The sequence below is a fragment of the Ipomoea nil genome, unplaced genomic scaffold (genome assembly GCF_001879475.1).
Source record: "Ipomoea nil cultivar Tokyo-kokei standard unplaced genomic scaffold, Asagao_1.1 scaffold0980, whole genome shotgun sequence".
Taxonomy (NCBI): Eukaryota; Viridiplantae; Streptophyta; class Magnoliopsida; order Solanales; family Convolvulaceae; genus Ipomoea; species Ipomoea nil.
The window spans coordinates 1913055-1925724 of NW_017617408.1; the positions used below are offsets into that span (position 1 = coordinate 1913055).

General features: G+C 38.4%; 1 protein-coding gene across 1 annotated transcript; it reads right to left on the reverse strand.

Annotated features, from left to right (window-relative positions):
- Window positions 1–5056: 5056 nt before the first annotated feature.
- LOC109179773 (receptor-like protein kinase HSL1) lies at window positions 5057–7570 on the reverse strand. Its single transcript, XM_019329268.1, has one exon. The coding sequence runs from the start codon at window positions 7568–7570 to the stop codon at window positions 5057–5059; it is 2514 nt and encodes an 837-aa protein (XP_019184813.1).
- Between the last annotated feature and the right edge of the window lie 5100 nt (window positions 7571–12670).

A 12670-nucleotide genomic window follows, 5' to 3' on the forward strand; every position in this document is an offset into this window, starting at 1 on the left:
AGGCAGTTGAGATTTTCGACTTCCCCGGCCAAAGGTCCGGTAAAGTAATCGTTAAAACGTCAAAGAGTTGGTCAACATTGGAGTGTCACTGTGGCGCACGGAGTACGAGAAAGAGAGAGAGACAGCTATATAAATGACAACTGAAGGGTCAGTACTGAATGAAAAGTATGGAACAATTGGCTCTTTATATCTTCGAAAATAACACTTAAATACGAAATTTTTATTTTATTTTTAAGTTTAAACCATAATTTTTTTTTTTTAAATCAGTTTAAACAATATTTCATCACTGTTTTTTGTGTGGGAAATTGGTGGGATAAGGTAATTAACACATAATATTGATTTTTTTTAACAAGAAAAATTCTCAAAAATCATTTAAAAGTATCTACCAGATAAACTATACTCTTATGTAATGGTTAAAAAAAAAAACTTCATAATCACATAAAAAAATATTTATTAAATTATGAATTTACTGTAAATTCATAATTTTATAACAGAAAATTCATAATATCATAATAGAAAAATTCATAATCTCATAAAAGAAAATTCATAATTTCATAACTGCACATTCATGAATCCATCCCTGCACATTCATGCAATTATGAATGTGCAGGGATGGATTCATGAATGTGCAGTTATGAAATTATGAATTTTCTTTTTATGAGATTATGTTGAAGAAGCTTGCGCGAAGAGGAAGTGAAACCGCAAAATGTGAAACTGAACAAGAAAAGTCATGCAGTTAATTAAAGAAAAGAAAAAAAAAAAGAAAAAAAAAATAACGATGCACTGTTACGTTGGACCGTGTTCACCATGGATGGTGAACACGGTTCCATGGCATAACGATTCCACAGGGCCTCATATTTTAGAAAATTCAATATTTAATTTTTACCTAGCTAGTTAATAAATAAAAAAAATTATAATTAATTTTAAAAGATTTTATGGAGGAATGGTAGAAATGTGTGTCTATAGTGTTTGATCTTGAAGATGGGAGGTTTGAATCGTGCCCACTGCTTTAGCTTTGCGCATATCTTTCCTTAAAAAAAAAAAAAAAAAAATCATTTTGCTTTGCATACACTTTTTTTTTTAATCCTTTTGCCTTTCTCTTTGTGCACATCAGTATTTTACCATATTATTATTATTATTGTTGTTGTTGTTCTTGTTGTTGTTATAATTGTAATTTATTCCATAATATGTATTTTATCTTTCTCTTTGCGCACAATAACATTTTACCACATTATTAGAAAAAATTACGGTATTGATTCTAAAAAATTGTGCTTTTGATAGGCTTTATTTATTTACAAGGACGAGACCACAAAAATCTAAAAATCAATCTTGTTGATAAATAACTAAAAATATACATATCTCACTAATATTAGGATCAAAAGTGAATATTATGATAAAATAATTTAAAATAAACTGTCACTAATAAATTAAATTTAGGATAAAAAAAAAAAAAATTAGCTCTTGTATTATTTTTTTTTTTTGAGTGGGAGAGTCAGCTAGGGGAGTTCTGGCATATTACGTCTTTGACCAAAGTAAGAATAGCAAATGATTTCACGTGGGGCCCGGGCCCCGCAGTCTTTTCTTAAGTTGATTAAAATTTTAGCTAATTTATGGAGTAGATAAAAATTAGTTGACAAAAGTTGACCATATGCCAGCGGCAGAAGAAATTGCCAATTTTTTGCATAAAAATGTGGTCGAGTGTATGAGGATGTAACGTAGCTTCAAAAACATATTTTGAGTAAAAGAAAAAGAACTTTTATATTATAATGAGAATAAAATAATTTTTAATTACAGAAAAAACCAAATCAACAATTTCATAGTATGCGAGAGTGTAATGCATTCAATCTGCTATTAAAAGAGGATGAATACCCGTAGGAGCTTTTTCTAAAATGTGTCATTAACAATCCATATGGGTAACACAACCCGTTTGGTTCGATAAAAAATATTTGAAGGGAAATTTCATAGAAAATAAATTTCAAAAAAATGGCCGGATTCCATTATTTGGTTGGTGGAAAATAAATTACTGGGAATATAATTCAATTGTTTGGTTGGGTTTAGAAAGGTAAGGAATGATGAATATAAAGATCAATATGTCCCTAAAAAGATCATTGATTAAATAGCTAGGTACTTATGTAATTAAGAAACATTCATAAGGGTAAAATGATCCAATTATATTATTTTTAGCCCAAGCCTTGCCGAAACAAAATCTCACCCCTGCAAAAATTCATCTTCCTCAACTTTGTGGAATTTATTTTCCAATAGAAAATAAATTCCATGAACCAAACAAATATTAAACTATATTTTCCTTAACTTTTAGAAAAACATTTTTCTGAAAAATGATTTCCATCCAACCAAACACCTCCTAAAAGTATGTGGTCACCCGCACATAGGTTAGTTTATCATTTAATCAAGTTTTTTATAAATGATCAATCTTTGTATGTGCGATACGTGAAATTTAGTGCTCAACATTATTACCAATATGTTTAATTATGATTATATTAAAAATAATTTAAGAATAAATAATAATAAATGAATAAAGACTAGCTACAAGTTGTAAAATTCATATTATATTGAAATGATTAATTATCATTGTAATACTTGTATTTATATTGAAACAAAATAAAATGATAATTAAAAAATTTTGAGTTGCATATAATGTACAAAGTTGTAAAGACAATTGGTGCAAATTTAATTATTTGTTTCAAAAATGTAATTTATGATCTTTACATTATATATGACAATTATAAGGGTGCATTATAATTTGTGTTTATTAAGTCGTTTAGCATATTTATTAAGTAGCAATGTAGTTATAACAATGTAAAGGTATTTATGTCTAATATAAATAAAATAATAATATTTTTGTCAAATAAAAATACAATATATAATATTTGAAGTACAAATACAGTGTATGATTGGCTCGCAAAATGAGAATTTTGGAGATAAGAATACTATTCCATGCATCAATAATGGAATAAAGAATTGATTCAAATTTAACTATCTTAATTAATATAGAACAGCGAATATGCTGACTGATTCTCTCTCGGCAACCCAACGGCGGCGACCAATCGTCGCCGGAAGATCAAGATCTGTTGGAGAGAAGTACAAGAAAGCTAAAAGAGGACGAGAAGTAGGAGATTCATCCGCTCAGCCGTCGCAAGAGCAGACAATTCATGAAACCCTCCCTGGCTCTAGGGCAAACACCCCAGATTCGACCAACTGGAGAACGCCGGCAGCAACTCCGATCGTGTGTTTGGTTGGTGGGTTTTGCCCATAGGAATAGGTATGAAAGTGATTGTTGTTGTTTGGTTAATAGGTTTTTAGAACACTACTATGGGTTTCAAATACCCCATCAATTGAAAAACCCATACCCAAATACAATAAGGGTTTCATTCCATTATTCATTCTTAACCACTACTATTAGTAACCATTCCCATTCCACCCTACTACCAAACATGTTAAATACTTTCACCAAAACTCATTACCATTACCAAGTATTTGATTCCCATTCCGATTCCGATTCCTATGTGCGAACCAAACACCCCCCGAGTCAAGCCTGGAATCGCAGGCCTTCTTATCAACCGGCTAAGGAAATACTGGAATCTGACGATGACCCATGGAGGAGGCTGGTAAGTCCTTCGAGTTCCCCGTCATTCATGTGACCAAGGAGGAAAAGGAGAGACTCCGGCGACCGTGGCGAAGATCGCTTATCTTGAAATTACTGGGCAGGTAGGTAGGTTATTCCTACTTGCTCCAAAGATTGCAGCGCATGTGGAAGACAGAGGCGAGTTTCGAACTAATTGCATTAACCCACGATTTCTTTATTGAAAAATTCGAATCCCTAGCTGACTATGATGCAGTGAAGTTCGGGGACCATGGATGGTTCTGGATCACTACTTGGTCACGCAAGAATGGGGACCCAATTTCGATCCAAGAATTAGCAAGACAGACAAGCTTCTGCATGGGTACGCTTCCCTCCCTCCCCATTGAGTATTTTGACGATGACTTCTTGAAGAAAATTGGGAAGTCACTTGGACGCCCAATCAAGATTGATATCACCACCGGGCTGGCCTCAAAGGGGAAATTCGCACGAGTGTGCGTAGAACTTGACATGAGCAAACCATTGTTATCCAACTTTGTGATTAATATGACGGAATGGCCAATTGAATACGAGGGGATTCACCAAATTTGTTTCAAGTGTGGCATTTACGGCCATCGCATGGATACTTGCGGAGTTGGCGCCCCTTCCCGGCAGTCTTAGGCGAGAACGTTGATGGTGCAAGTGCGGAACCCCCGACAGAACAACCGATTCAAAAGCCCAGAGAGAAATATGGGGCATGGATGCTAGTAACTCGCAGGGACAGGAGAGCTCAGAATAGAGCTTTGCGACAGCCTGGTTCGACTAGAAGAAACGCAAGGCAGAATAATGCTCCACAGAATGTCCAACCCCAACCCAACCCCCTGAGATTGTCTCCCCTTCCTGCTTTGCGCCGCTAGATGGCCTTGAGGAATCAGAAGAGGATGCCCGCCCAGCCGCTCCGGTCAGACCTCCCGAGGTCCATTTTAACAGTTGAACAATCTTCCAAGAATCAGAACATCCTACCGAGGAGGCCACCAATGGGTGGAACCAAGAGCCCCGGAGAATGCTACAAGACCACCAGAACCTCCACCGATGGTTGCTCGCTCTCGCTCACCTGCTGCACGGGGTACACCCAGGGGACGAGGTGGCAGAGGCTTTGCTCCAAACAGAGCTGCGGTGAGCAGGAACATACAGTGGTCAGAGGCTCAAACAGAGGAGGACTTATCTCGACCTACACAATACGCCAGACAGAATCGCACTATGATTCTCCGGACTTAGCAGCTTTTGAGAATACCTACAAGGAAGCCCCACCTGACCTAGTCAATGATCAAGAACCAGTGGCGCATCAAGCTGTGGCTATGCAAGAGGACATTGATCGTATTGATCCTGAGTTTAATGAAACGGATTCTCGTCTGCGTCATTAGACGCGTTTTGGTTTCTCTTACCATTTTTTTTTATGATTATGTTGTCATGGAATTGTCAGGGTGCTGCCTCGGCTTCGTTCAGGCGCATCCTTAAACATTTATTGCATTTACATAAGCCGTCATTGATCTGCCTCTTCGAACCTAAGGTCTCAGGGGTGCAGGCCAATGACATTTGCTCTTCGTTTGCCTTTGATGAATGGATTAGGGTTGAATCGGTTGGGTACTCGGAGGAATTTGGCTGTTTTGGAATAATACTCATATACTCATACACCAGCAGCTTCGATCCATCGCTCGAAACACAACACAACAGTTTAACGATGTTCGAATGTCTGATCGAACCTAGTATCTCGACCTCAGCTAGAAACTCCCTCTCCAGAGTATGGTCCAGTTTTCTGTCATTCCAGATCCTTTTCACAGCAACATACTCGCCTAACTTACCCGTCGAGATCTTGTACACTTTTCCTGAGCCACCGCTACCAATCATATTGGTTTCTGTCAAACTGGACAGGATATTCTCCTCTGAGAAATCCAATTTCTGGAACGAGGTTACCTTCCAGGTCGCGATATCTTGAATGTGCTTCTTTTTCCTGTAGTCTCTGAGCATGTACAAGGTTACTATAATTGTGACCAGGAAGACAGTGATTGCCAGGACTAGGATCACTGCAAGAATCCTGGGTGAGAGGCTGTTAGAGCCCCCGCGAGATTGGGCATTGCAACCTGGGAGTTTAAGGTTGTGGGAACACAGATTAGGATTGTTTAAGAAACTGGTTTCAAAGGCCATGTTATCAAACTGGTCTGGGATGTTCCCAGAGAGTTTATTTGAGGAGAGGTTAAGGCTAGTGAGCCTTACATGGCCTAATTCAGGGGGGATTGAACCGGAGAATTGGTTCTGGGATAAGTCCAGATCAAGAAGATCAGGCAAAGAAGCAATGGCGGCTGGGATGTTGCCGGAGAGATGGTTTCCGGCAAGATTCAAGGTGGTCAACGATGACCATGAGAGGATTTTGGATGGGAGTTCGCCGGAGAGAGAATTCCCAGCGAGATTCAGCTCAATGAGATGGGAAAGGGCAGTGAATTCCTCCGGGAGCTGACCGGAAAGCTGGTTGTTACTCGCCTGAAACACGATAATTGTCTTCATTGACGATACGCCGGCGGGGATTTCGCCGGAGAATCTGTTGTTGTTGATCTCCAACCTTGTGAAATTCTGTGCTACCTTGCTCGGAAGCTGGCCGGAGAATGAGTTGTCGCTCAGCATCACGCTAGTCAAGTTGTTCAGAGTCCAAATCCCCGCCGGAACTTCCCCGGAAAACCCATTGCTGTAAAGCTGAATAGTCCTCAAAGCGTCGCAATTCTCAAGTGATCTCGGGATTCCCCCGGTCAGGTTGTTTTCATACGCTGTTATCCCAGTCAGAGCCTTGCCGGCGCACAAATTCTCCGGCAGGTTTCCGGTGAACCTATTGCCGAAAACCTCAAAGGCTTCTAGCCGGGAATGAAACCCCATTTCAGGAGGCAAAATCCCGCTGAAATTATTCGTGAAAACCTTAAAAATTTTCAGAGATGGGATTAAGCCTATGCTTGGTGGAATTTCACCATACAACTGATTTGAAAAGAGATTTAAAGTCTCTAGTCTCTGTAACTCTCCAAACCCGCCTGGGATTTCGCCGGTCAAATTGTTCATCGACAAATCGACTTCGGACAACCTCGAAGACTCGGCAAAACCCGACGGAATATGACCCGAAAGCCCGTTTTGGTACAGGAAAACCTGGCTGAGATTAGCGAGCAAGAACAATCCCCCTGGGATTTCGCCTTCTAAACTATTATAAGCAAAATCCAAATACTCAAGGCTCGATAGATTCTCGAAGCCTCTCGGAATTTCTCCGATCAGATTCGCGACCCGCCACCAGATAAACTTGAGCTTCTTAAGGTTACCGAACTCCGGCGGGATGGCCGCCGGCGAGAAGTTGTTGAACGCCATTCCCAGGCTTTCCAGATTCGACAATTTGGAGATTTCAACGGGGAAAGTACCGTCGAACAGATTGGAGTACAGATGTAGAAACCGGAGCTCCGTCAGGTTCCCGATGGTAGGCGGGACGTCGCCGGTGAAATTATTGCCGCCGAGGTCGAGGTGGCGGAGGTTCCGGAGCCGGTCAATGTCGGAAGGAATGGGGCCCACGAAGAAGTTCTGAGAGAGGTCCAAGTACTCCAGCTTCGAGCAGTTATACAAACCCGTCGGAAAATTGTTCGGAATATAATTCAAGGAAAGATCGAGGGCGGTGAGATTTTTAAGGCCGCAAATATTGGCCGGAATTTCCGACACGATGTCATACTCCTTTAAAAAGATTCCGGTGACGGAGCCGCCGGAGCACTCAATCTCCGGCCAGCTACACGGCGAGGAGGTGGCGTTCCATCCTTCAAGAGACGGCGGATTACCCCACCGCCGTTTCACCTCCAATAAGATATCACGGTCGGTCACCGGAGATTGCGAAATCACCGCAAAGGGCATTAAGGAAAAGAGAAACAGGAAAAGATAAGACGGAAATATGGAAAAGCACCGGAGTAAATTCGTCATTTTCCTAGTCAAACGGCGGTTAACAGTGATGGAGGGAAAGAAAGGCAGTTGAGATTTTCGACTTCCCGGCCAAAGGTCCGGTAAAGTAATCGTTAAAACGTCAAAGAGTTGGTCAACATTGGAGTGTCACTGTGGCGCACGGAGTACGAGAAAGAGAGAGAGACAGCTATATAAATGACAACTGAAGGGTCAGTACTGAATGAAAAGTATGGAACAATTGGCTCTTTATATCTTCGAAAATAACACTTAAATACGAAATTTTTATTTTATTTTTAAGTTTAAACCATAATTTTTTTTTTTAAATCAGTTTAAACAATATTTCATCACTGTTTTTGTGTGGGAAATTGGTGGGATAAGGTAATTAACACATAATATTGATTTTTTTTAACAAGAAAAATTCTCAAAAATCATTTAAAAGTATCTACCAGATAAACTATACTCTTATGTAATGGTTAAAAAAAAAAACTTCATAATCACATAAAAAAAATATTTATTAAATTATGAATTTACTGTAAATTCATAATTTTATAACAGAAAATTCATAATATCATAATAGAAAAATTCATAATCTCATAAAAGAAAATTCATAATTTCATAACTGCACATTCATGAATCCATCCCTGCACATTCATGCAATTATGAATGTGCAGGGATGGATTCATGAATGTGCAGTTATGAAATTATGAATTTTCTTTTTATGAGATTATGTTGAAGAAGCTTGCGCGAAGAGGAAGTGAAACCGCAAAATGTGAAACTGAACAAGAAAAGTCATGCAGTTAATTAAAGAAAAGAAAAAAAAAAAAGAAAAAAAAAATAACGATGCACTGTTACCGTTGGGACCGTGTTCACCATGGATGGTGAACACGGTTCCATGGCATAACGATTCCACAGGGCCTCATATTTTAGAAAATTCAATATTTAATTTTTACCTAGCTAGTTAATAAATAAAAAAAATTATAATTAATTTTAAAAGATTTTATGGAGGAATGGTAGAAATGTGTGTCTATAGTGTTTGATCTTGAAGATGGGAGGTTTGAATCGTGCCCACTGCTTTAGCTTTGCGCATATCTTTCCTTAAAAAAAAAAAAAAAAAATCATTTTGCTTTGCATACACTTTTTTTTTTTAATCCTTTTGCCTTTCTCTTTGTGCACATCAGTATTTTACCATATTATTATTATTATTATTGTTGTTGTTGTTCTTGTTGTTGTTATAATTGTAATTTATTCCATAATATGTATTTTATCTTTCTCTTTGCGCACAATAACATTTTACCACATTATTAGAAAAAATTACGGTATTGATTCTAAAAATTGTGCTTTTGATAGGGCTTTATTTATTTACAAGGACGAGACCACAAAAATCTAAAAATCAATCTTGTTGATAAATAACTAAAAATATACATATCTCACTAATATTAGGATCAAAAGTGAATATTATGATAAAATAATTTAAAATAAACTGTCACTAATAAATTAAATTTAGGATAAAAAAAAAAAAATTAGCTCTTGTATTATTTTATTTTTTTTGAGTGGGAGAGTCAGCTAGGGGAGTTCTGGCATATTACGTCTTTGACCAAAGTAAGAATAGCAAATGATTTCACGTGGGGCCCGGGGCCCCGCAGTCTTTTCTTTAAGTTGATTAAAATTTTAGCTAATTTATGGAGTAGATAAAAATTAGTTGACAAAAGTTGACCATATGCCAGCGGCAGAAGAAATTGCCAATTTTTTGCATAAAAATGTGGTCGAGTGTATGAGGATGTAACGTAGCTTCAAAAACATATTTTGAGTAAAAGAAAAAGAACTTTTATATTATAATGAGAATAAAATAATTTTTAATTACAGAAAAAAACCAAATCAACAATTTCATAGTATGCGAGAGTGTAATGCCATTCAATCTGCTATTAAAAGAGGATGAATACCCGTAGGAGCTTTTTCTAAAATGTGTCATTAACAATCCATATGGGTAACACAACCCGTTTGGTTCGATAAAAAATATTTGAAGGGAAATTTCATAGAAAATAAATTTCAAAAAAATGGCCGGATTCCATTATTTGGTTGGTGGAAAATAAATTACTGGGAATATAAATTCAATTGTTTGGTTGGGTTTAGAAAGGTAAGGAATGATGAATATAAAGATCAATATGTCCCTAAAAAGATCATTGATTAAATAGCTAGGTACTTATGTAATTAAGAAACATTCATAAGGGTAAAATGATCCAATTATATTATTTTTAGCCCAAGCCTTGCCGAAACAAAATCTCACCCCTGCAAAAAATTCATCTTCCTCAACTTTGTGGAATTTATTTTCCAATAGAAAATAAATTCCATGAACCAAACAACATATTAAACTATATTTTCCTTAACTTTTAGAAAAACATTTTTCTTGAAAAATGATTTCCATCCAACCAAACACCTCCTAAAAGTATGTGGTCACCCGCACATAGGTTAGTTTATCATTTAATCAAGTTTTATTATAAATGATCAATCTTTGTATGTGCGATACGTGAAATTTAGTGCTCAACATTATTACCAATATGTTTAATTATGATTATATTAAAAATAATTTAAGAATAAATAATAATAAATGAATAAAGACTAGCTACAAGTTGTAAAATTCATATTATATTGAAATGATTAATTATCATTGTAATACTTGTATTTATATTGAAACAAAATAAAATGATAATTAAAAAATTTTGAGTTGCATATAATGTACAAAGTTGTAAAGACAATTGGTGCAAATTTAATTATTTGTTTCAAAAATGTAATTTATGATCTTTACATTATATATGACAATTATAAGGGTGCATTATAATTTGTGTTTATTAAGTCGTTTAGCATATTTATTAAGTAGCAATGTAGTTATAACAATGTAAAGGTATTTATGTCTAATATAAATAAAATAATAATATTTTTGTCAAATAAAAATACAATATATAATATTTGAAGTACAAATACAGTGTATGATTGGCTCGCAAAATGAGAATTTTGGAGATAAGAATACTATTCCATGCATCAATAATGGAATAAAGAATTGATTCAAATTTAACTATCTTAATTAATATAGAACAGCGAATATGCTGACTGATTCTCTCTCGGGCAACCCAACGGCGGCGACCAATCGGTCGCCGGAAGATCAAGATCTGTTGGAGAGAAGTACCAAGAAAGCTAAAAGAGGACGAGAAGTAGGAGATTCATCCGCTCAGCCGTCGCAAGAGCAGACAATTCATGAAACCCTCCCTGGCTCTAGGGCAAACACCCCAGATTCGACCAACTGGAGAACGCCGGCAGCAACTCCGATCGTGTGTTTGGTTGGTGGGTTTTGCCCATAGGAATAGGTATGAAAGTGATTGTTGTTGTTTGGTTAATAGGTTTTTAGAACACTACTATGGGTTTCAAATACCCCATCAATTGAAAAACCCATACCCAAATACAATAAGGGTTTCATTCCATTATTCATTCTTAACCACTACTATTAGTAACCATTCCCATTCCACCCTACTACCAAACATGTTAAATACTTTCACCAAAACTCATTACCATTACCAAGTATTTGATTCCCATTCCGATTCCGATTCCTATGTGCGAACCAAACACACCCCGAGTCAAGCCTGGAATCGCAGGCCTTCTTATCAACCGGCTAAGGAAATACTGGAATCTGACGATGACCCCATGGAGGAGGCTGGTAAGTCCTTCGAGTTCCCCGTCATTCATGTGACCAAGGAGGAAAAGGAGAGACTCCGGCGACCGTGGCGAAGATCGCTTATCTTGAAATTACTGGGCAGGTAGGTAGGTTATTCCTACTTGCTCCAAAGATTGCAGCGCATGTGGAAGACAGAGGCGAGTTTCGAACTAATTGCATTAACCCACGATTTCTTTATTGAAAAATTCGAATCCCTAGCTGACTATGATGCAGTGAAGTTCGGGGGACCATGGATGGTTCTGGATCACTACTTGGTCACGCAAGAATGGGGACCCAATTTCGATCCAAGAATTAGCAAGACAGACAAGCTTCTGGCATGGGTACGCTTCCCCTCCCTCCCCATTGAGTATTTTGACGATGACTTCTTGAAGAAAATTGGGAAGTCACTTGGACGCCCAATCAAGATTGATATCACCACCGGGCTGGCCTCAAAGGGGAAATTCGCACGAGTGTGCGTAGAACTTGACATGAGCAAACCATTGTTATCCAACTTTGTGATTAATATGACGGAATGGCCAATTGAATACGAGGGGATTCACCAAATTTGTTTCAAGTGTGGCATTTACGGCCATCGCATGGATACTTGCGGAGTTGGCGCCCCTTCCCCGGCAGTCTTAGGCGAGAACGTTGATGGTGCAAGTGCGGAACCCCCGACAGAACAACCGATTCAAAAGCCCAGAGAGAAATATGGGGCATGGATGCTAGTAACTCGCAGGGACAGGAGAGCTCAGAATAGAGCTTTGCGACAGCCTGGTTCGACTAGAAGAAACGCAAGGCAGAATAATGCTCCACAGAATGTCCAACCCCAACCCCAACCCCCTGAGATTGTCTCCCCTTCCTGCTTTGCGCCGCTAGATGGCCTTGAGGAATCAGAAGAGGATGCCCGCCCAGCCGCTCCGGTCAGACCTCCCGAGGTCCATTTTAACAGTTGAACAATCTTCCAAGAATCAGAACATCCTACCGAGGAGGCCACCAATGGGTGGAACCAAGAGCCCCGGAGAATGCTACAAGACCACCAGAACCTCCACCGATGGTTGCTCGCTCTCGCTCACCTGCACGGGGTACACCCAGGGGACGAGGTGGCAGAGGCTTTGCTCCAAACAGAGCTGCGGCTGAGCAGGAACATACAGTGGTCAGAGGCTCAAACAGAGGAGGACTTATCTCGACCTACACAATACGCCAGACAGAATCGCACTATGATTCTCCGGACTTAGCAGCTTTTGAGAATACCTACAAGGAAGCCCCACCTGACCTAGTCAATGATCAAGAACCAGTGGCGCATCAAGCTGTGGCTATGCAAGAGGACATTGATCGTATTGATCCTGAGTTTAATGAAACGGATTCTCGTCTGCGTCATTAGACGCGTTTTGGTTTCTCTTACCATTTTTTTTATGATT